Below are 22,046 nucleotides of genomic sequence, written 5' to 3'. Positions count from 1 at the left end.
TCTGTGTTACCTTACTAGTATGCGAAATTTGTTTCGATGAATATCATAAAAATTAAAAATGAAGTAAACAATAATACATTTTTTCATAAAAAATTATTGTTTTTGTGTACAAGTCTTCAAGAGTCTTAGAGACCAAAAATTGAATGAGATTTTTTAAAATTAATTTTTGATCGTTTTAATTATTACTCGTACTCTAAATATTTTTTTTATTATTACAAATATATTCAAATTATTTATCCTTCAAAAATAACAGAGCAAACGAGTAAACTATAGTCGTCTGGAAAATTTTGTGCTTTTTTACCTTTGAGGACGATTGGGTCATATATGACCCATAGCTTTCCAGGACTCCTATAGGGATGGGAAAATTTCTTTTAAACCGTAAATCTCATATTTAGGCTAAAATATCGAGGGAAACTTGATTTCGTTGAATTTCGCTCAGCGGAAAGCTTCTCGTCCTTAAAGGGTTAAGGGAAAAGCTCGCTACCTTCGAACAACTCAATCTTCAGTCAACTCGATTTTTTTACTGCTCGAACTCAAAGAGAGAGCAAACGGTAAGAGATATCGACTTCCAGTCTTCGATGATCCCCATTAAAAAAAAAATTTCTCTAGACGTTTTTTTTTTTGAGCATTCCGCAAAGCAGGGACGCTTTGCCATCTCTTTTTTCATGTTCTTAACGTATTCCACTCATTATATTATTACATTTTAAATAGCCAGTCCAATGCCTCATAATTCCTGAACAGTCATGTGTCAAATTCATTAGACAATAAAAAAAATTGATTTGTCTGAAGCTTGAGTCATCCGAAGGTAGCGCGCTTTCCTCTACTTCCATTATATTTTCCGTTTATTTTCCAAATTTAAACACATAGGGTAGAATCACCACTTCTCGCCAGTCAGTGTCCCACTTTTCGCCACTTAAATTGAAATCGCTATTTTTCGCGATTTGTGAAATAAATCAGCCCCAAAGTTCTTTGTATAATAATAATAATAATAATAATTTATTCAACTTCGTATAACCCCCCGTACCATGCGTCCGCCGCCGTCTCAGCGTTGGTGACCAGCCTCCGAAGCCAAACGGCGGAAATGCTTCTTCACTGGCTGTATAAGCATTCGTTACATATTACTACACAATCTCATTTTCACAAAGTGATTGATTTCAAACTGACGTAAAGGCACAGGGATACGAAATGAAATTTAAATGTATTTTTACTGGTGCTACGTATAGAGTTGAAAAATAATAATTATTCGTTTTGGATTTACGATTTTGAGCATTTTTTAGAGCAATATTATAAGCAAGTGCATCGAATCCAATATTTCTTATCCAATATACTAAGTGTCATCAAATTTTCATCAAGCAAAATGTTTGGATAAATAATTTGTTTATTGAATATTTAATTACGCTTGTGGAATAGATAAAATTAGTATTTAGTTAATTAGTATTTCATTTTATATTATATTTATATAAAAATGAAACTTTTTCTGATTTTTTTGAATAGGGCTAAAATTCTATCGGCTTTTTTGGGTTTCGTGACTTTGTTTTACAGAATTCACGAAACTTCTGAATATCTCGGGTTTCGCTAGACATTTTTTAGGTTTCCGGTTTTGGCGATTTTTTTTGTGGTTTCTCGGGTTTCACGAAACTTTTCGGGCTTCTAGATTTTGGGATTTTGAGGTGTCGTGCAACATACATTTCTTGCTCAATTTACAAGAGTTTCTCAATATGAGGCACCCCTTGAACGCATGCGATTTCAGCGCTCCTAGTTTTTGTTTGGAGAACTTTCAAAGTACTGAAAAGTTATTGCAGAATGAATCACCTAAAAGACACCTTTCTTTCAGAATTTGAAGACGTGACCTACTTGTCTACAATAACTTCGGGTATGTTATTATTTTCGTCAAGAAAATAAATTATTCAACATCGAGACTGCACGAAAACGCTATTATAAACAATTTTTTTTAATGAAATATTTCATTCAAATTTAAATTGTGAGGTAAAAAGGCATAATTTCAATATGAGATAAAAATGATTCATTCATTAGTCCAAAGGTGATTTATTGCGAACGGAACCAACCACTTGCGTCACTATATTTCTCCGTCAATTGTAAAAAAGTTGTTTTAATTGAAATAGTGATTAAATTAACAGCCCACGTTTAGCATTTGCATGCAATTATCCAAGTATTTAGCTGAGGAGAAAAAAAAAGTCTTTAAAAATATATCTCACTCACCTCTATCGTAGCCGCCACAGACGAGCAATTTGCCATCGAGTTCAGCAACACCCAGACCACATTTTGGCCCAGACATATTTGCCACCTCGCAGAAAAGTTCCGGACCGTCCACATCGGTGGGATTCTTGGTGCCAAAAGTCAGGGCATCGGGCGTATGAATGGGCGAAGTTGTTGCTGGCACATTGAGGCGCAGCTGAATGGAGATTCGTGTTAGAGCTCCGTCCAGTGTCACGAGGGACACAAACATATTTTCAGCCACTTTAATACTCCCCAATACACTCCAATCTGGCTGAAAATTGCCCTCAACCTCCTCCCGATCGCCCCCAATGTCCCTGGAATAGATCAAAACTCTGGGACGCATCGGGGCAGCCAGACACTTGCGTCTGGCCTTATTGTTGGGACACTTGAGCACCAGACGCTTGTAATCCTGCACCAATTCGGATTCTGACTCATGACCAGGCGGAAGGTCCGAACAATCCTGCAGAGAATTGTCCAGAGCCAGATACAGCAAGTGACTGCGCTCGAGAAGATGCGGCATTGGCAGGGATTCCTCGCTCAACTGACGCTTAATCCAATCGAGAACAAGACGCGCCAAGGAATTATGAGTCACCAGGGACATTTCTTGCTTCGTCTGATACAGCACCTCGATCTGAACACATGGTAGCTGCAGGAATCCCGGAGATTGGTTCACTTCAGCAAACTGGGAACAAAAAATTGCAGAAAGGTTGCTGCATTTGATTTTTGAAAATATCGGGAACGGGGAAAACTTCGGATCATTATTTTTTTTTTAATTACAAAATCTTTCTTCAAGTCCTTAGTTAAGTACACTGAGAGAAATTTTGTACTAAAATTAAGATTTTTCGCCATGAAATTAAGTCTATTCAGTCATGAAATCCGATTAAGATTTCTTCATTCTTATTTTAATGCCTACATCTACTAAAATTGAGAATATACTCAAAATAAGATTTTTTCGAATTGATTTTAAACTTTTTGTTAAAATTCCAGAATAAATTTAAGAACATAACTTCATAATTTTAAGAAAATTTGATTTCTTAATAATATTTGTAAATATAACTACTAAAAATAAGAATTTGGTCACGTATAAAAATAAGATTTTAGGGATTAGAACCAAGAATAATTTTCCGTATTAAAATAAGAATTTTTTATGCAGTATTAAGATTTTTATTTCATAATTTTAAGAATATATTACACTTTAATTAATACATCTAAGTTCCATCTTAAGTTCCATCTTGGCAGTGATGCGCAAATTTTTGTGTCTGGTGTAATGTTTCCGGGGAAAGTGAGGCCTACATAGGTGGGCAAAATGTTGTACGAAGCTGAGCAAACCAGGGCAGCTTTATAAAAATCGCCACTAAATTTTCATTTTCCTGTAGAGGAAAATCCAAGGATTTCCAGGAATTTTGTGAGGGGCAATTACGAACCTAATAAGAGATTTTTTTGACATACACGGCACATATTTGTTCCAAAAATTAGCCCGTCCACGGACACCATAATTTTTGGCACAATCTTGTTCATTTTACGAGACTCAAAAAGATACCCAATATCAGTAACGAATTTGTTCCAAAACGTAGCTCGTCCACGGACACCGAAAATGTTTCGAATAAATTTGTATCTTCTAGGAGAAACAAAAACATACCCAATATTAGTAATGAATTTGTTCCAATAAATAGCTCGTCTAGTATAAAATCGTATCCCTCCTCTCACACTCAGTCACCTGTCACCGAAATGAGGAGTACGCCAAATCTATAGCAATTTTCGTGCTACATGGTTTCACTTTTTTAATTCGAGATTCCCTTCTTCTCCTGCTGCCAGCACTCGCATATGATTTCGTCATGCACGCGTCTGTATAAAACACTCTTAAGTTGATTCTTATTTGATGTTCCTTATAAACTCTCGCCACCAAAATCCATCTCGACTGAAGTATAGGCCTTAACTGTAAGACGAAATTCTTTACACGAATTTGTTCCCGACAATGGGAACAAAAAGATTCCCCATATGAGAAACAATTTCGTTCCAAAAATAACCTCGTCCACGGACACTGAAAATTTTTGGAACAAATATGTTACAGATGTAGGAATAATATTGTTATAAACTTTGGGTGGTCTGATACTTCATCGTTGAAACGGGATCTAGAAGGCCCGTAATACTTCTGGAAACTGTCAAGATTAGTGTGAAATATCACTGAAACCTTTGAGTTGATTTGAAACTTTGAAAATGTACCTATTTGTTCGTGACAGTGGGAACAAAACAGCCGAGTGCAACAAATATCTGTTCCAAATTCCCGGAACAAATTTTTATAAAACGATGTCAACTCAAATTTGTAAACATTCCACTGTATCAAAACGGTTCCAAAAGATATCTACCAAAATTGTAACTGTATTTCGTCACAAAACTATAAAGAAAACTTTTTGGAATAATCTAATATCTTATCTAGGTACAAATCGATTCCAAAAAAATTTGTTCCAAGGAAAACTTGTTCTAATATTTTGGTCAGTGTCCAAAAGTTTTTACCGTGTAGTGGTATAATTGATTCGGTTTGTGTGGCATTCAGTAAAAAATCTTAAATCTTGGACATAATTTTCCGTACGAAGCTGCACAATTTCTCCCTATGTATTTTGAATAAATATTGGGCTACTTTCAAATTTTTCACACTTCTGTCAGGGATTTTTTTATGAGCCTGTTCATGCTGAGTCTGAGCCGGAAGCTTTGGAAAAAAAATACTTTTCATCTCTTTAATACAAACTGCTTAATTAAGGCCTCTTACCGTGCTGTCACACTAAGATTTTTTTTAATTTGTAAATTCAATTTAATTTTCAGATGAATGGTTCCTATGCGTTATTTTGCATTAAAAATCATTTGAATTGATAGACTTTCGCTTATTTATTGATATAAACTAATACTTGGCCCACCAAAACATGTTTAAACATGCTAAAATGCAAACATGCTGTCGTTGCTCAATTAAATTTGAATTCAGCAAATTAAAATGCTAAAATTGCTCATTAATTTCAATGTTATTGCAGTTAAAAAAAAGTGGCCTTTGGAACCAAATTGTTCTAATTAAATTTATTTATTCGAATTAAATTTATTACTTTTAGAATTTTCAAGTAAACTCTAGAAATCTTATAATGCTCAATTGGCTCAATTGAATTTAAAATTAAATTGTGAAAATCCTGGTGTAATAGCACAGGTATAAAGGTCTTAATTAATGCCTTTAACAAAGGCCTTAATTAAGGACGTATTATTAGAACTCAATTTCTCTTATTTTTTGTAGTGAAAATTTTCAAAACTCTTTAAAATAGTCATTAAGTTCTTAAAAAGTGTTAAATGTGTTAGCTAGAACTATTAAAAATTATTATTATTAACATTAATTTACTAAATAAGGGCCAAGCGATATTTTGCGATTTAAGTCGTTTTTAATCAATTTTTGTGGGCCAAGTTCCGCCTTACTCATGGCTCCTCTCCAATTTAAATGTTTTTTTAATATTTTTTTAAAGTTGTTATGACTCGAAAAATCATTTTTTTTGGTAATGTTCTTTGTATTTCCAGTTATATATTTTTTAAAGGATTTGAACTTACCTGATTGGCAATGAAGGAGTCCACTTTCTGCACAAAGGCCTTGTTCTTGGTTATTCCCGGTAGAGACCGGGTTTCAATGCATGATTCAGGCGTCAATTCAGCGATCAAGTGCCTAGCACATTCGCCGACAACGCGATCCATGCGCAACTTCCAGGCTGCCAAGTAGACATCCTTCACCAGAATGTCCGGAATCTCCAAAGTGGCCGTATAAGCATAATCCACGAGGATTTGCAGAGCAATCTTACTCATGCCTCCATTGAGACGATAACTCGGAATACTTCCATCTCCAGAGCCATGTTGGGTCTCCTTATTTTAGCAAAAAATAAATTCAAAGGCAAAAAAACGAAAATTAGAAGAATGCTACATGCGGAAATCAACTAGAGAATTGATTATTATTTTTTCCTGATTTTTTTTTCTCTAATTCCTGCACATTTCACACCCTGAAAATTTCTTTTCCTAGAAGATACAATAGAAATAAGAGAGAAGCAGTAAAATTCCTTCTGTGTTTCTCAAGTTTTTTTTTTTTCACCTTTATCCTAAAACCCAGAAAAAAAATCCAAAAGAAATCACCTGAAAGAAGATTCCTCGTTCGACCCAAATTACATTTTTTTCTCTTTTTCTCTCCTTTTTGACCAAATATAAGTCACCCAGATTGAGATAAAATCAAACAAGATGGACAACAAAGACAAAAACTGAGATAGTTCAATCTTACCTGTTCAGCACTAAATAACTCCATCAAATACGGCGAAACACATGCCAGAACATTGCGGTGAGCATGGATATCGGTGTTGCCAACCTGCATCAAGAAGTAAAACACCCTAAATGTGTGAAAATATTCGCCCACACACAAGAAAAAAATGAGAAAAAGAATAAAATATCAATTATGACTCTAAATGAAGGGGCATTTGCAAGCTTTTTCTTTTTTTTTTCCAACAAATTATTTAATTTAGCAAGAAATTTTGTCATTTCTATTCCCTCAGTTTTGTCTGCCCACATTTTTCTTTTCCCCACCGTTCTTTTTCATGCTACAAAGAAAAAAACATAATGTCTTTTCTGCAACCAAATTATTTGCATAATTTCTTTCTTAATATAAAAGAAAATTTTGATGATTTAGTATGTGTTTAATGTGTGCCTTACTGAATGATTTTTGTTTTGTAGAGAATTTCTTGGGAAGATAACTACTAAAATTGGGCTAATTTAGAACACAAATAATATTGATTAAATATTGTTGAATATTTTATTTATATTTACTTTAGATGTACTGGGCTATTTCTGCCACTTTGTACATTGTACGGTTTATAAATTTAATATTCAGTTTACAATATTTCGTAAAAAAATATCCATTCACACACTTCAATCATTTGCACCGAGCCGGACTCGAACTCACAACTGTGACAATCGAGTCAGAACAGAAGTCACACCGCCCAAAAGCCGAACGCTCTTACCGTTTACACAACTTACCCCCTTAAAATTGAATTAATAAATTTAATAAATATTAAGATATTTAAAATAAAAAAAAATATGAAATCTTAATTGCAAAATCCTAAATTCTTACTTTAAAAAAGAACTTTTCGTTCACATTTTGAATGTTTCAAGTTCAAATCTCGGGTCTGACCATTTTTTTTTTACTATTATTTCTTCTTTTTTCCGAATACGTATGCAGTAAAATCTGGAATAAATAACAAAAATTGGAGTGCTGCACATAAGATTAGATCTCTAGCTATCAGAGTATTAGTTTATAGCTTATCACGCCTTCACGGTCAAATTTTTCATACAAGCTGCATAATGAGGTTTTGTCTTATCAAGCCTTCCATTTATAATGGTGTACAATAAACTCTTTCACTTTTCAAAACTTTCAAAATATTTACTTAGAAGAATGCACTTGATATAGTTCAATTAAATATTTATTTTTGATGATTTAATGACTGAAAATTGAACAAACAATAAATATCAGCATCGTTATTCTTATGAATATTGTTGAAATAAAATTTTCATTATGTTGCCTTGTTCGATTGAACGAAATTAAACTTGTTAATACAATTAAAAAGAATAATGCGAAAGAATAAGATAGACGTATGCTAAAAGGCTGAGAAGAAGATACGTCAATTTAGACTTTCTGAAATTTTCCTGATCTAAAAGTAAGGCTCGAAACCCAGCAAATTAAAAATTGGTCACCAATGTCTTCCAAACAACTTTAAAATCAAGAAAATTTTATTAGATCAAAATTGCCATCCTTTTCTTTCACTAACTTCTTGTATATATCTCTCCCTCTCTTTCACACTCTTCTTCTTCCCATGAGCATCAGAACGAGTCTAATTTTGATTTAAGTGCGAAGAGTGATATAAACTTTTATGGCTGAGGCGTACCTTTTAGATCAGGATAATTTCATGAACTCGAAATTCGAAACCCTTTCTTTCTCACATGTTTTGCATATGACTATCTCATTCTTTCGCATACCAAATTCGATTGAGCTAAATTGAATTTGGAGTGATGTTTAAGAGAAGAAGAAGAGTGCGAGAGAATGAGATAATCATATGCAAAACATGTGAAAAAGAAAGGGATCCGAAATTCGACTTCATGAAATTTTCTTGATCAAAAAGATGTGCCCGAGCCATAACGATTCAAAAGAACAATGCGAAAGAGTAAAATAGACGAATGCTAAAATGCTGAGAGAAAGATATGTGAATTTAGGCTTTCTGAAATTTTCCTAATCTAAAAGTAAAGCTCGAAACCCAGCAAATTAAAAATTGGTCACCAATGTTTCAAGAATTTGATTCAAGATAACTAAATGGCGTCACCCAACTTCAGCTCTAAATCGAATTTGCATGGATTCCGAGTTAGCTCACATTAAGAATCTCACCTACAATAAGCTGATCTAGGCTTATCACTACACAGTAAAAAAAAATTAACACTATTATAGGATTATAGTGTGTAATCTTTCACACCACTATTATAATGTTAAATTTGTAAAAAGTGTTTAATTTAAAATTGTTTAATTTGAAGTTGTTGAATTTCAAGATGTTGAATTTTTGTTATATATATAACAATTTTTCACAGAATTTGATGTTTTGTATATTTGATGATAGAATTTGATGTTCTATATGACTTTTGCCCAATGAAAAGCATCTCGACTGAAGTATAAGTCTTAATTGGAAATTTAGTCATTTTTACACAACTTTTGTTTAAAAAATCAAAAAAATTGGTTGAAATACACAAGGCTACACACTATAATAGTGTTAAAAATTATGTTCAAACTATAATAGTGTTAATTTTTGATCATGTGACAAATAATACCATAAAGTTGTGTATTTTTTCACACTATAATAATGTGAAAAACTGTAATCATACTATAATAGTGGTGATTTTTAGAGTTTGTTAAACAGTTTTAAATGACGAAACATTGTTGAAAAATTTTTATAAATTAAAATAATTAATTAATTTATCCGATTTCACAATATTATAGTGTTATAATTTTACACATTTTCAAATTAAACAACATTGTTGAAAATTTTTCAAACTATAACAGTGGTAATTTTCAATCACGTGATAATAAATTACCAAAATGTTGTGCATTTTTCTATACATTTTTAAATTAAGTAACTAAAATGGTCGATGTTGCACTATTAATTGTAGTAAAATTTTACACATTTTTTTAATGTGTAGCTTTTTATAATATTTACTAAGAAAAAAAACAAGTTCTCTTTAATAAAGAAATTGAGAAATTTTGTCTCAGTGAAGCATGTGCTTAAAATGTAATTTTTGCAATAAATTTCGATCTTAGCGCCATTACCGGTGACCCGAAGAACTTTACGTGTTCTGAAAAGTTTGTTAGGGAATTCATTTGACCTTCTATCATAAACAAAATAATCGAACGATAAACATAATTATACCATTGGATAAGAACAATTAATAGAATGTGTGTCAAGGATAACTCGTAAGTATTTTAACAAATAAATAAATTAATAGATCTTAAATTAGCCCATTTCAAGCAATTACCTCAAAAAATTCTCTTGCTGGATCTGTTTTTTTTTTTTCAAGAGGTGAAGTATAGAGAGAAATTTCATGATTAGAATATTATTATTGAGAAACTTACATTGAGAATAACATCGCAAAACAGACGATGTTTCCTCATAGTGGTCAGAGCCTGAAGGAAGGACGACTTGAGGTCATTATCGGTGAATTTTAAGAAACCACAATCCTCCATTGCATCGTCTGAAAAGATAGAATAAACCATTTTTTTTTTAAAAGTGCCTTCATAAAAGTCACAAAAGCTTTTCACTGATGAAATAACTTTATGAAAAAAATAAATAAATATAGAAGCGTGGAGTGAGGATAACCATTTCAATCACTTAAAATATCTCTCAAGAGATCATTTCAACCATCCACTTGTCTAATTTTAAAAACAAAAGATCCCATTTAGCACAAGCAGCTAAACAAAATAAAAAGAAACAACTTTTATTTAGTTATCTCTTCATGAGCATCCGACTAATGTTGTATTTCAGCAAATTCAAGGATCATGATTAAAATTATAATTAGAATACGAATTGTCTTGTGATAAGATATTTCTCAATAAACTTTTAATGTAAAAAAAAACATTCAATCTTTTGCTGTATTCTTAAAGTTTCTCTCCCTTGATCCATTATTTTCTGCCTATTCTTCGTGTTTTTTTTTTCACCAACATGAAGAAAAGCGCGTGATGTGTGAAAGATATATCCCTAAATATTTACACACTAAATTTTCATGTTTTATACACCACAGTAGGGTAAAGGCTTATAATTTGGGACAGTCTGCTTATAAGCATCGATGTTCCAAGTTTAAAGTGCGATAATTTCAATACTAATTGACTTTTTTGTTACTCTCTTTTCAGAAGGGTTGTTTAGGAACTTGGCAAGCTATTTATCGTCTTATTTTTACTAAAATTAGTCTTAATACGTTTAAAAATGAATTGATATGTAGAGGTAAATTTGACTCTAATTATGGACAACTTGGTTATTTAATTTGGACAACTTGGCTGTAAATTTGGACAGCTAATCCGCCTCAACAGGATGCCCATTGTTCTTCATTTCATTAACCAATCATACCAAGTCCTCTTCCTATTCATGTAAGGGAAACGTAGAATGTCACAAGAAGCCCGGAAACTTTCCATATCATTCATTAAAGTGAGTTGACTTCGGTACTCCAAGTACAAGCGGATTCGCTTATTTCCTGGCCTTACCGGAAGCCTTTCAAGACTTTTCTCGCTACATCTCTTTCGTAGAGATGATGTTCCTTTGTTTCTCTAGGCATTTGTCCAACCTAGTCATCACAAAAGCTAAAACTTCACGAAATTTCGTGAGAAAAACACCTGTCCAAAATAAGGAGTATCACCTCACTGGTGAATGTCTTAGAAAATTTTCCATTTTTCACACGAAAAATCTAATTCACAAGGCAAATCTCACTTCAGGTCAAATGTAAAAATCACTACTAACGTGAATCAACACAATATTTAATGAATATTCAATAATATCACTCAAAAAAAGCGAAGAAACATTGTTAGTACTTCACCACAGCTAAATAAGACTGAAGTAAACACAAAGTTCTGTCATATTTCTCGTAAGCAATTGTTCACACTGAATTTTCAACAAAGCAATTTTAACTCAAATCATATTCAAAATTTAATGTATTTAGTGTTAAAATCTTCCAAAAAGAACAAATATTTAGGTAGAATTAATTATTCATCAAATATTGGAATAAAAATAGGTGTGATTATAAAGGAATCACACCTAATCCATCATTTTATCATCAATTTATTTTTAGTGTCCAATTTTATCCTCAAAGTGTCCAAAATAAGAAACTGGACAAAATTATGAGCCTTTCCCCTATACCTCACAAAAAAAGAATCATCCACATTGAGTGCGAATAAATTCTACCAACATCAATCAGCATTCTATTGTTGAGATTATTCTCTCTCGGTCGGTAAATTAATAGCCAAACGATAAAAATTCTCTCAAGACGTTTAGCACACAATTAGCACGATTTTCAGATCATCTTTTTATGGCCTTTTTCTGCCTCTCCATTCATTCGTCTTTTTAATCAGGCATGCCGTTTCCATATGATCTTACGATAACATTGTATTAAGTTCTTGCCAAATAACCGTTTTAATTTACAGTATCTTTGCTCAAAGTCACATGCAAAAATAATATTTCTACTTTGTGATCTATAATAAAACATTTACTTGGCATTTAGCAACAACAAAAAAAGGGGGCCAAGAAGTCTGGCAAAAGAAGCAACAAGATAGCACAAAATTGAGAGATGGTCAATAGAAGCCAATAAACTCTAATGGAAATCTTCCAAATAAGAAAAAAATTATACCAAAAATTTTATTTGTGATCCAATTAAAATTTTTTGTTATTAATGGAATTTTTCAACAGGACACATAAGCCTAATCCCCATTTTTTTTTCCAAAAGTTTTTGCGCCTTTCAATAATCACGTGAAATTGAGTCACATTGAATTTCCTTTGGTATTTTTGCCGATCATGCTATATATTTTGCCATAGATAAAGCACTGAGAAAAGCTTCACAAGAAACAAAATACGTGAAAAAAGTGGCTTTACTCGCACTTCTGGTTTCCCCCTTAAACCATCATCCTTATTTACAAGCTGGTCATCCACTGAGAAGCAGTTTTGAGTGACTAAAATTGATTAGCAGGCATATACAATTCCGTACAGAAAAAAAAGAGAATTGAAGAGATTGACGCAAAACATTGTTAAAAATATTCTTTTTTTATGTTTGAGTTCCCTGTCTCATGAGCCGTGAATAAGAATAGTCAATTTATTGCTAATTGTCTACAGTGTTTTTTTTTTCTTTAATTCTTTTGCAACAACCATCGATGGCTGTCACCAAATTTAACTTACTGATTTATATTCTACACAAATAATTATAAATTAGAATTTGTCACAGAGACACAATTTCCCATACATTAAATTGTCCAATAAATCACAAGTTGAAGTGGAATATTCAGATTAGATTTTCACTAATGAGATAGAAGTATCAAATAATCAAAATAATATTCTCCGGTATTATCGACTTGTCCTTGTGTTGGTTCTTGTCTCGACTATTTCTTCAGTCCTCTGCGTGTTCCAAAGCCACCAAATAGTCGTTACAGGAACCAACTCAAGGAAAAGTTGATAATGCAGAAGCACTTGAGAACAGTAAAGAGCTAGGGGAAAGCGCGCTACCTTCGGACGACTGAAGCTTCGGACAATTCAATTTTTTCTCTATGTTCCTTATGGATTTCACCCATAGCCATTTTCTGAAAATTTTGAAGTATTGGAGTAGCTATTAAAATACGATGGCAGCCAAAATCCCGAACGCCAAAATCCCGAAAAGGCGAAAATCCCGAAAGCCAAAATCCTGAAAGGGATGAACTTATATGGAGGAAAACGTTTAGAATAATTTCCCAAGACACAGAAGATTTCCCTTTGCCTTCAGAAAGTGCGGATGCAATCGTGGGAGTAGCTATGACACTTTCAAGAATTCGAGATTTTGGCTTTCGGGATTTCGGCTTTCAGGATTTTGACCAGGACCCTTTCTTTGTGTTGGTTCTTGTCTCGACTATTTTCATGAGAACAGTGATGTACTAAAAATTAATTCAAATCTTCATACTGAATTTATAGCATTTATAATATAATGGTCAAAAATTATTTATAACACATTGAAAAAAAAATGAATTGTGCGAAGCTTAAATCGTCCGAAGGTACCGTGTTATAAATTCAGTATGAAGATTTTAATTCATTTTTAGTACATCACTGTTCTCATGAAAATAGTCGAGACAGGAACCAACACAAAGAAAATTCAACAATACAGAAGCACTTGAGAGCAGTCCTGTACTAAAAATAAGTGTTCAAAAGATCGCCCCTTTTTATTTTTCATTGCAATAGGGCAGAGTGATACAAGTGGGACAGAGAATTTTTCCTTGATAAATACAGTACTAAAATTTCATTTGTATATTTTTTATGCAAAAGATTTACTATTTGGCTCCTTGTACTGCAAATAATGTGAAATTAATTTGTTATGAATAAGTTTAAACATATAAAATTTTCACTTCAATTTACAGTGTAACCTTTTACCGTCGAAACATTTCTTCGGAAATTTTATACAAATAAAAATTTAGTACTGTATTTATAAAGAAAAAAATCCCTGTCCAATTTGTATCACTTTACCCTAGTCCCACCATTCCTCTTTTTATTCTATTACTAAGAAAGTTTAATTGTTTTTTCCATTAATGTAACTAAATGATAAAGATTTATATTTAGATTTAAAAGAGGAGGCGGTTCCTAGTTCCTACACCATAAAAAACTTTAAAAGTAACGTGAAATATCTTAAAAGCGTAGACTAAATAAATAAATAAATTTTCCTAATCGAGATAAGTTATCATGGGGTGTAACTAATGCTAAAAAATTGACTAGACTTTAAGCACCGCCCAGCATTATTATCATTAATCGTATAAGGATATATTTGTTACATTGTAATCATGTTGCAATGTCGTATTTCCCGTGTTGGAAGAATCTTCTGATCGTAGATCTCCCAAGAGCGCCTTCACTGCAATGTGGATTCTTCTTCTGTGTTCTCGGAATTTACAGTGAAAATGTATTTTGCAAGATATTCAGATCTTGCAGGGGGCACGACTCGAACTTGCCTATTCTGCCACTGAGATCCCTAATCCCGTCCATGAATTATTTTAGGACACGCCCCTTCAAGAACTTCAAAATAAAATTCAAATATTTTACTTTAGTGCACTTAAGAGGTTGAATTTAACTTTTTTATTATATCCAAAAAATGTAAAGGAAATATACTGTATCTCTTTTAGTTTGCGTGATCTATGTAACCCTTTAAGGGTAAACGATCTATTGGATTCTAAAAACCCAATGAAATTACTTGTCATTTAGTATTTAAAGACTTTCAGGAATTGGGCTAAACCTCTAGTCTCACAACCATTTAACATGGAGAGATATTTGGCCACCTTGTTATTTTTAGTACTTCAGAAAAAGTGCTCGAAGTATACTGGTTAAAAAAAACAAGCCACGCCCACTAAAAATTTGTAACAAGTAACGATCACTCGTAAATTCGTAATGTAATGATCATTGTAAGCACTACTGTCGTAAGGGAAAATTAATTTGGAGACTTAAACTTACGGCGTTATCACACTTGCACATTAAAATTTTAATGTGATTCACATTAATTGTCGCTTGTGCGTCCAAATATGTTATTTGTGTCTTTGAGTCACTTAATATTTGAGGTTTTTCTATTTATTGATAAAGAAGTGGACTTGGCCTGCAAAAATAAGTTTAAATTTACCTAAAGCATAAATATTTTTCACATTGAAAAATTAAAGAGGAAATCGCATTAATTTTTCGCATTAATGCTATTAATCAATTTATATCAAATTTTGCGGGCCAAGTCTACCTTTTTATCAACAAATAGATCAAATTTTGAATATAAAATGATTCAAACACACAAATTACACATTTCGACTCTCACCAGCGACAATTAATGTGAATCATATTAAAATTTTAATGTGCAAGTGTGATAACACAGTTAATTGTAGTATTTATTTTTCCTATAATAAACCATTTGTTTTTGAACATTTTTATATAGTTATACTCTAATAAAATAATTCGTATAAAGGGTGGAGCTTACTGACGTTAAGTACTACCAAAAAGTCTTAATAGAAAATTTAAAAAAAAGTGACAGTCGAATTTGTATTCAGCGATCTTCTTCGTATCATTCTATTTTAGATAAGATTTAAACTCTTATCGATCTTCTTTGTAGCTAAACTCTCATAATATTGCGTAATGACGAAAAATCACGTCTGAAATTTCCACTATGACAGCGATTGCAAAGCTAACAAAGGGTTGGGCAATTTCTAAACTAATTGACTTAAATTGATTTTATATCTGATAAAAGATTAAAAATTATCTTATAAACGTTGTGATTCATGTTTTTCAATTCACAGAAATTAAACGCAATCATTTGGGTTACAGCGTCATCAGTGGCAATCAGATGAACTTTAGATATTATGGAAAGTTCAAGTGTAACATATTACCTTTCCATTGCGTCAAGATAGGATCATGATTGTTAGATACTGAAGATTAATATCTTATGATATTCATTATAAAGGGCTAATGAAACATATTCAAATGATTGTGTTAAATCAAATCACTTCAATCTGAATGAACTTTACTACAACAGAGGTGTGCAAGAACCGTTGAAACCGAATAAACGTCAAAATAATTTTATTCAAGTAACGATTTGACCACTAACGTACAAGTTTCTTTCGACGTTCTTTTGGTTTCAAACGGTTCTTAAACACCTCTGTACTACAAACTTGAGAATTATAAATTAAGAACAGTTGATAGCGCCATCTAGCGAGTTTTCTTCTTATAGTGGCGCCAGTAGCTCTAAGGAAATGGTTGCCATTAACAGTGGTTTTCTTCAATCGATTCAATCTATCTAATGCAGAGGTGTGCAAGAAACCGTTAAACCCGAATTAACGTCAAAATAAGTTTGTTATAGTAGCGTTTTGACCATTGACGTACATGTTTCATTTGACGTTAATTCGGTTTCAACGGTTTCTTGCACACCTCTGATCTAAGGAGTTAAATGCGAAATTTGGCGCCAGACAAATTATTTTGTTTCAATATATATAAATTACAAATAATAAATAAATAGATTTCAAATAGCAAAAACTAAATTCTCAAGAGCAAAGATATTGCTCCAATGGATTAATTTTCCGTGGCAATTAAGCAGAATTCTGAATTTATGCATACACCACAATTGCAATTAAATGTGCAATTGAAGACAAATTTTAGCACTATTTGTGCTTGATAAATTGCAAACAAACCCCGTGGGTGACCTCCCCACATTATTTACATAATTTTATTGGATTCCACACAACAACGAAATACGATTAGAAATGAAAACAAGTTTCATGAGATTTTCTCCTTCTTCCCAATCACACGCCTTTCTTTCGTCAACATGGAAAATTTTTGTAATGATTAGCAAAGTAACATCTCTCTCTCTCTGCTTTTCCCGGGGCCAACGACTTACATTAACAATGGTCAATTTAAGCTGATTCACCCTATTAAAGCCGCCAAACAAGATGAACAAGGCAAAAAAAATGCAAACCTTGAACTTAATATTTTTTAAATCTTGCTATGTTAGTCACAAAAGATCATTTTTCTCTTTTAAGAATTTTCCCAGCACTTGAAGATTTTAGAATGAGGTCACATTCATTCACAATTTAAACATTTTGCCCAAGCTCTAGCAACAAGAGAAAGGTCATTGTTATGGTGAACGACCCAAAAAAAAAATATCCCTGAGATGTGTCCTAATTTCTTTCTCTTGTCACAGAATTAAATTATTAATGTACAAGGAGTTTTGACGTGGCGGAAGCGGTAAAAGGGCCCACAGAATGGCAAAAGGAGTACCTCCAAGGACAAACACTTCATGGTATTACCTCAACTTGCAAGACATTTTAATTAATTTCTCAGGTGTAAAATGAAAGTTAAAAGTTTTCCCTTTTCTCTGTAGAAATAGAAAAACGTATATTTTCCATAGAAAATACGTAATAGGAAAAATACATTTATCTAATTAAATTAAGAAAATTGAATAGAAATTTGATTTACTAAAATGTCAGAGTAAGAAATCGATATCTCGAAAAAAAAACGACAAGTTTCTATAGAGATAAAATTCTTAATCATATTGGAAAGGTATTAGTGAGATATCAATGTAAATCTATTGTATAGATAAATACAAAAGGTAATGTATTTTGCGCAACAGAAACTGCTTAAAAAAGATAACCCAAAAGGATCAACATCACACAAAACTTTTCCAATAAATTTCAGTGCAAAAAAAAACATGTAAGCTATCTTCAATACTATCACTATCCCATGAAAGAATTAAAAATATCTCGTAAAGTCTGTAACGACTCAAGAGATTGTTACAAATCCCAATTAACCTTGAAATTTCTCACTGTTCTCCCCATTTATCAGCTCCATTTTTGAAAGACTTTCTTTCCGCATTTTATTATTTTTTTCCTTTCTTTCACATTCACTTCGGTAAACAATTTAATTGATTTCCCATAAACAGGGAAAATTTTGTAGATTACAATATAGCGCATAAAATTGTCAATATATTCGTAAAGGTCAAGCGATGGCGCCAAAAATGATAAAAAGGACTGTAACAGATCATTTTTTATATATGAGAAGGCTTTCAGAGATTTAAGGCTTCGCACACACTCTGCCTTCGAACACGTCATATTTTTTCCATGAATCTGACCTAGTGGCAATATTACTTTAACAGTTTATCTTAAGTCACACAATTCCTAAAAAAACATCAGGTCAGTTTTATTACAGGACTACAGAGAAAAGGGACAGATAATCCTAACCGGCTTATGTAGGTGAGATTCTTAACGTGAGCTAACTCGGAGTGCATGCAAATTCGATTTGGAGCTGAAGTTGGGAGACGCCATTCAGTTATCTTGAATCAAATTCGTGAAATTATGCAAATTTTGTATTTAAACCAAAATATCAAGGATTTGGATGAACTGACAGAAAAGTGTTATATGGGTGAAATGTAGACCAGAATGTTCTCTATAATTTTGCCGTAGAACTTGAACTCATCGATTACTCAGAAGCCAAGATAAGCGAGGTTTTTTGTTTCTTAACTCGTTTTTTCATCCAGAGTGCCCCAAGTAGTCATTTGTTGAACTTCAACTATATCAAAGAATTGTTGTATTTTGCGGGACTTTCCATTTAAAACCCTATTTTAAGTGTCTTGGTGGAGTAGAGGCAGTCAAATTGGCATCTGAGTGATTTCAAAGCGTTATTATGGGAAAAATCAATTTTTTCACACTTAAACGGCAAAATCGGAGTGATAGCGTAGTCTGAGCGGAAAATGATGTATGGACGAAATGTAGAGACAAATGTGCTCTACAATTATGTTAAAGTAATCATCAAAATCGGTTCAGCGACAGTCGAGATAATTGAGGTTATGTAATATTGAAATTGGTTTTTCGACTGTGGCGCCCCTGGTGTTGGTCCCACGAAGTTCAAATATTCTAGAAAGTTGTAGCATTTGGTGAGATCTTTCGTTTAAGCCCTCATTCATCAAAATCGGTCACATAGAACCGAAGATATGATTTTTTGAATTTCGTGAACTTTGACCCCTCATATCTCCGGTTCTATTGAAACCACAGCGCGCATACGCACCATTTTGGAAACGTCCTAGACTGGACTACAACATACTAAAATTTCATTAACTTGCACAATGCCGTTTTTGAGAAAAGTGACTTTGAATTTCGATGAATTTTGACGCTATCACAGCGCCACCTGTGGTGACTTTTTGAACTTCCATCTGAAAGTGCTCATCGAGACGAAACCAAAAAGGTAAAATTTAGGTCGCTATGTTAATTAGAACCGGAGATAGAGGCCGGTCAATGTTCGAACTTTGACCCCTTATAGCTCGGGTCAGGGGTTTTAGATCGACTTAAGGTTTTTTTGTTTGATAGGTATAATCAACGGCTACAACATACTAAAATTTCAGCCCGATGCACAATGGAATTTTTGAGTTATTTAACTTATAAGATTTAAAAATTTTCTTTTTAATAATAGCGCCCCTAGCGGTGGTTTTATGAACTTGCGATGTTAGAAGGGGAAGTGGCATTTCACGAGAGCTTTCCAAAAAGCCCTCACTTTTTAAATTCTGACAATTAGAACCGGAGTTATGGCCATTTTAAGAAATTTTTTTTGGACCCTTATAGCTTGGGTCAGGGGGGTCGGGGGACCTTAAGTTTGGTATTGATGGAAAGCTCTAAGGCCCAGCTATAACATACTAAAATTTGAGCCCGCTCGATGCCATAGGGACGGAGCTATTGAGAAAACAAAAAAAGGGGGGTCTTCAAAATGGCGGAAGGAGGGGTGGGGGGTGGGGGGTCAATACACCAAGTTGCAATTTTCACCCGATATATAACCTTTGCCGAAAACCGCAAGTCGATATCTTTTTTAGTTTAGGAGCTATTAAGCTCCAAAGAGCGGCCGGCCGGCCGGCCGGGAACGTAAAATAGCCACATATATATTCGTGATCAGGAAGTGCTGAAACACATTTTGGCCAAGTTTGAGGTCGATCGGACGACATGAAATTTTGTTAGGATTATAGTAGGTGAGATTGTTAAGAATCTCACCTAATATGAAAAATTCATTTTATGCAACTTGTGCATGTTTCAGTACTTTTGGCCAATTTGTAAGCACTTTTGGCCACTTGTTTCCAATAGGATTTTAATAAAATAAAAGAAGAAATAGCTTTCGAGAACTTTCACAAATACACAGCACAATTCCTATTCTTATTTAACACCAATTTTATGTGATTATTAGAGTATTTTAAACGACTTTTTGCACATTTTCAATTTGATGTAAAAATCAGTCATAAGTCACGATTGTTTTTACTGAAATCCGAGAGGTGCGCCACGTGTAAAATGTATGGGAAAATGAATGGCCAAAAGTACTTACACAGCCGAAAAAAGTAAGCTCCTTTAGCCACATCTGATTTTCATTTAATTTGTTAGAAAATCTTATTAAGGATGATATCACAATAAAATTTAGTTAATTAAGAAATGGACTTTCATTGAATAGCATCAAATATTTTCACCAAAAATATGAAAAAATGCAAAACAATTTCTCTTAACATTAACAAGTTTCTTAAGAATCCCATGTTTTTTTAGTGATTGTTTACATTGTCGAGAATTTCTTTCAATAACTTAGAATTAATCAAGTCGAAACAAAATCAAATATGGTTTTCTGATTCGTTAGATTAGAGGTCACGAAATAAGACCCATTTTTCTGTTCTAAATAAACTCATAATTGCCTTACAATGTGATTTTACTTTAGGTGGCCAAAAGTGCTTACATGGCCAAAAGGGCTGACTCTACCCTATATGTATTTTTTTCCTGTCACAAAAATTCATATAAAAGTAATTTTAACACTTTAAAACCAAAGTGGCATTTTACTCCAATTTTAAGTATAAAACTTCATAGTAGGAATTCTTTTCAATATTATGCTAAAGTGATAACACGAATGTATAGAGAATTTAATTAGCTTTGGTTTTGGTGGTAAAAAACAGTTGATAACTTTTCTATTAGGGTCAAATGAGGTAATTTGGAACCATTTACAATTTGGGACATTTGAGATTTTCTCATTGCTTGAGATGAGCAAAGATAAAACAAATACCGCGAAATAGAAGAAAAAGACGATTAAAGAAGAAAAGGAACAGAATTTATTTATTTTGAATCTCTAAAACAATGAGAAAATCTCAAATGTTTCAAATTGTAAATGGTTCCAAATTACCTCATTTTACCCTATTTAATAAATAAATACCAAATTGGCGTAAAATGCCACCTTTTTTATATGGAGTTGGCATCAGAAATTGACATTTATAATTTTATACATGGATATTTATAATGGCTTATTCTACATAACCTAAAAAAATGTTGACATTTTTTGAATTTGTCACGATTTTAAAAAATCCCAAAAAAAAAATACTTGAAAATGTTAGACTGATTAAATATTAAATAATATAAGATGAATAATATAAAGTTATATAGATAATATAAATAATAATATAAGATGAATAATATAAGACCTAGAATTGTTGTTAAGTGGTACTGTAGAGAAAAATAAGGTGAAAATTCACTTTACGCCTTGTTTTTCTTTGTTAATTCCCGGTCGAATTTTACATAAAATTTTCTTTGAAAAAAGCGCAAGCTACATAGGGTAAAGGCTCATAATTTTGGACAGGGTGTTTATAAGCATTAAGTTTAAGTTTACGTTTAAGTTTATTAAGTTTAAGTTTAAGCATTAATGTTGCAAGTTTTAACTGCGATATTTTCAATACTAATTGATATTTTTGTTACTCTCTTTTCAGAAGGGTGTTTTTTTTACGAAAATTAGTTTTAATACGCTTAAAAATGAATTGATATGTAGAGGTGAATTTTACTCTTATTTTAGACAATTTGGTTGTATGTTTGGACAGCTAATTTGCCTTAATAGGATGCCCATTGTTCTCCATTTCAAAAACCTATCTTACCAAGTCCTCTTTCTGTTTTTGTAAGGGAACCGTAGAATGTCACAAGAAGCCCGAAAACTTTCCATATCATTCATTAAAGTGAGTTCACTTCGGTAATCCATGTACTCGCG

The 22,046-nt window shown here is 32.6% G+C and overlaps 1 protein-coding gene across 3 annotated transcripts in view; it reads right to left on the bottom strand.

Moving 5' to 3' along the window:
• Positions 1-22,046, bottom strand: part of LOC129802181 (influenza virus NS1A-binding protein-like) — a 49,034-nt gene that overhangs the window by 12,858 nt on the left and 14,130 nt on the right. For 2 of the 3 annotated variants that reach the window (XM_055847804.1, XM_055847805.1), the window contains exons 3-6: positions 9,911-10,029; positions 6,530-6,613; positions 5,818-6,123; positions 2,221-2,920 (exon numbers count right to left, since the gene is read on the bottom strand). In XM_055847804.1, coding sequence (XP_055703779.1) covers positions 2,221-2,920; positions 5,818-6,123; positions 6,530-6,613; positions 9,911-10,029 — 1,209 coding nt within the window. Of the gene's footprint in view, positions 1-2,220; positions 2,921-5,817; positions 6,124-6,529; positions 6,636-9,910; positions 10,030-22,046 lie in introns of those variants that run through there. The other variant, XM_055847806.1, reaches the window with a different exon arrangement.

This window comes from Phlebotomus papatasi, chromosome 2, assembly GCF_024763615.1.
Source record: "Phlebotomus papatasi isolate M1 chromosome 2, Ppap_2.1, whole genome shotgun sequence".
Classification (NCBI taxonomy): Eukaryota; Metazoa; Arthropoda; class Insecta; order Diptera; family Psychodidae; genus Phlebotomus; species Phlebotomus papatasi.
Note: the sequence above shows the minus strand (reverse complement) of the source record. Positions and strands in the feature narration are given on the sequence as shown.